We start from the raw sequence: 3,230 nt of genomic DNA on the forward strand, positions 1-3,230 counted from the left end.
ATCTAGACCAACGTGGATTTGCGCCTACGTACGCAGCTGTACGTGATATGGCTGATAAGCTGCTCGCTGCGCGCGGCAGAGGACGCGTAGGAGTTAACTGGCCATCTACCTTTGTCAAGCGTACAGACAGTCTCACAACGCGTTTCAATCAAGCGTACGATAGACAGAGAGCTCTATGCAAGGATCTAGCCCTAATTAGTTAGTGGTTTGAGCTTGTAGAGCAGATAAAGGCTAGGTACAGCATCTATAATAATAATGTGTACAACTTTAACAAGGCAGGCTTTATAATAGGCAAGATCACAACTTAGCTTATTGTAATAGGGTTAGAGAGGAGAGGTCAGCCAAAGGCTATTTAGCCAGGCAATTGCAAGTAGGTGACGTTGATTGCTGCAATTAACGCTGCTAGCTGGTCAGTACCACCATTCCTTATCTTTGCTGGCAAGTATCATCTATCTGCCTAGTACAAGGAAGCAGAGATCCCACGCGACTAGGTAATCGCAGTTAGCGACAATGGCTGGACAAATAACAAGCTAGGAGTAGAGTGGCTGAAGCACTTCAATGCTCACACAAAGACTTGCGTTGTTGGTGTGCGTTGCCTGCTCGTCCTTGACAGCCACGAGAGCCACCACTCTCTTGAGTTTCAAGAGCTCTGCAAGGAGAACAATATCTATACGCTCTGCATGCCGCCTCACTCATCCCATCTACTGCAGCTGCTTGACGTTGGCTGCTTCTCGCCGTTGAAGCGCGCGTATAGCTGTGAGGTTGAGAGCCTCATCCGCCACTATATTAACCATATCACCAAGCTTAAGTTCCTGCCAGCCTTTAAGGCAGCGTTTAGTCAATTGTTCACCTCAGCTAATATCTGCTCAGCCTTTCGAGGTACAGGCCTTGTGCCTCTCCAACCAGACGCTGTGCTCTCAAAGCTTGACGTGCAGCTACGTACACTTACTCCAGATACTCTGCCAGAGGCCCTCTGGGAGGCTCGTACACCAAGCAACGTACGCGAGCTTGAGGCTCAATCAACGTTGATACGTGATCGCGTGCGCCGGCACAAGAGCTCATCACCTGCCTCAATTATTGAAGCAATTAACCAGCTTAAGAAGGGCGCTAAGGTGATGATGCTCTCAGCTGAGCTGATGCGTGATCGGATCACCAGCCTTGAGAGAGCCAATGAGGCAGCGTCAGCACGCAAACAGCGTAAGAAAAAGCGTATACAGCAGAGTGGGGTCTTAACAAAGGGAGCTGGAGAGGATCTACTCGCTCAACGTGAGGCTGACCAGCAGATTGCTCGTGAGCAGCGTCAAGGAGGAGATCAATCAGGCCTTAGCCACCAGGCTCTAGCGCGCTGCAGGAGGTGCAGAGAGACTGGCCATAATTCACGTACGTGCAAAGTAGATACTTAAGATACTGCTTTATCTACTCTATTAATATATATATACATTATAATAACGTTGTTAAGTTAGACGTTAAATAAGGTGCGTAAGTTTGGTGGGGTGCGGCGCTCGCCCGTGTGCGGCGCTCGCCTGTGGAATACGTTAGTTAGCGCTTAACAAACATACTAGGCCAATTTACGCCAATAGGGCCTAGATTGCGCTCAGCGCGCAGAGAATTGGCCATAGCAGCCACATCTGCCAGCCGGGGGCCAAATCCTCGCGCGTCTAGCTCAAGGACATGTTCAATAATCACCTGCTCCTTGTTGTTGTCTAGCTTTCGCGAGTTGGCTATAGAATCAGCGTGTGAAGGTTGTCCTGCGCGTTGTGTGCTTAGTGTACTCTGAGGCACCTTATAGATAGCTGCAGCGCGTTGCTGGGTGAGATTCGCGTCTTGTTTGAGAGCTTGAAGCGCAAGCTGTATTTGGGCTTCCCTTAACGCGTTAATATTGGGTTGTTGTTGAGGCATTGGTATGTAGAGGTTACTTTGGTGGGGGCTTGGCAAAAGTGGTCAGCTCGCCCGTTGATCAGCTCGCCCGTAGGGTACGTTACAAAAAAACAGAAAGCTCTAAATGCAGCTGTGGATATACACAAACACCTCAACACCTACTGCTTAGCTGTAGAAACTACAGAGAAGCAAGAAAGAAAATAAAGAGCAGCCTACAGGAGACAAGACTTACAATGTCTCTTCTGCTAGACACAAACAGGGGAATCCAAGCTACACTAGCTTTTATTCAAGAAACTAAAGTAGGCACACGCAAGTGGTACCTACAGCAAACAACAGACAACTAATTTCCTTTGTTTATAACTAGAGCACAGGCTCTCACTATATGTCTACGAACCTATATATACTATTCCCTTATACAGAAAAAACTTGTAAATTACTAGAGCAGCCTCACTGCTCTCGTCCTATATAGTCTTAGACTCACACAGGACGTTAAACTAATCAATCAATCAATCAATTACACTTGCCCTACTAGACAAAGCTAAAAAAGACTGTAAAGTGGCTAGGAATCTACTTTAACAACGCACTCTCCTTTAAAGAACACGCAGCTACAAGGATTAGCCAAGCAAGAAACGCTTTCTATAGAATGTGCAGACTTGCAAACAGCAATAGAGGGCTACCTCCTAGCGCTGTAAGACTACTATATTTAGCATGTGTTTCTAGCATTGCAGATTATGGCTGCCAGGTCTTCTAGAAACAATAAGCAGGAATAACAAAGCAACTCTAAGGACTACACTATACTGCTGCTAAACCAGGTCCAAGAGCAAAGAAAACTAAAACACACAACCTCTACAGTATTCCTAGACATTAAAGGCGCCTTTGACCACGTCGCTCTAAACCAGCTACTTGCTATACTACAACAGCTACAGCTACCTTGCAATTTAATAGCATGGGTTAAATCATTCCTATCTAAGCGCCAGCTTAGACTATCCTTTAATGGAGAAACAGAAGGCTTTAGCAGCATTACAGCAGGGATTCTACAAGGCAGCCCTGTCTCACTAATCCTGTTTCTAATATATATTAGACCTCTGTTTTAATCTATTACAAACTACTCCCTATCCTACCTAGACAACCTAGCAATTACAGCATCATCTACTAGCCTAAAGAAGAATATCCGCATGCTAGAAAGAGACATAGCAAGCCTATTTGCTAAAGGAACAAGCTGCGCTATACAATTTGATGCAGCAAAGACAGAGCTTATTCACTTTACAACAAGCAACAAAGCTATTAGCTCCACACTAACCCTGCCAGACAGGTCTACTATAGAGCCTAAAAAGACAGTAAAGTGGCTAGGA

The 3,230-nt window shown here is 45.9% G+C and overlaps 1 protein-coding gene across 1 annotated transcript; it reads left to right on the forward strand.

Moving 5' to 3' along the window:
* Positions 1-1,976: 1,976 nt before the first annotated feature.
* Positions 1,977-2,222, forward strand: M421DRAFT_79393 (uncharacterized protein; the record flags this gene model as incomplete). The annotated part of the gene is made up of 1 exon (XM_033597475.1): positions 1,977-2,222. A coding segment is annotated over one exon (246 nt), but the record flags the coding sequence as incomplete, so codon positions are not given.
* Between the last annotated feature and the right edge of the window lie 1,008 nt (positions 2,223-3,230).

The sequence above is a fragment of the Didymella exigua genome (assembly GCF_010094145.1).
Source record: "Didymella exigua CBS 183.55 unplaced genomic scaffold M421scaffold_119, whole genome shotgun sequence".
Classification (NCBI taxonomy): Eukaryota; Fungi; Ascomycota; class Dothideomycetes; order Pleosporales; family Didymellaceae; genus Didymella; species Didymella exigua.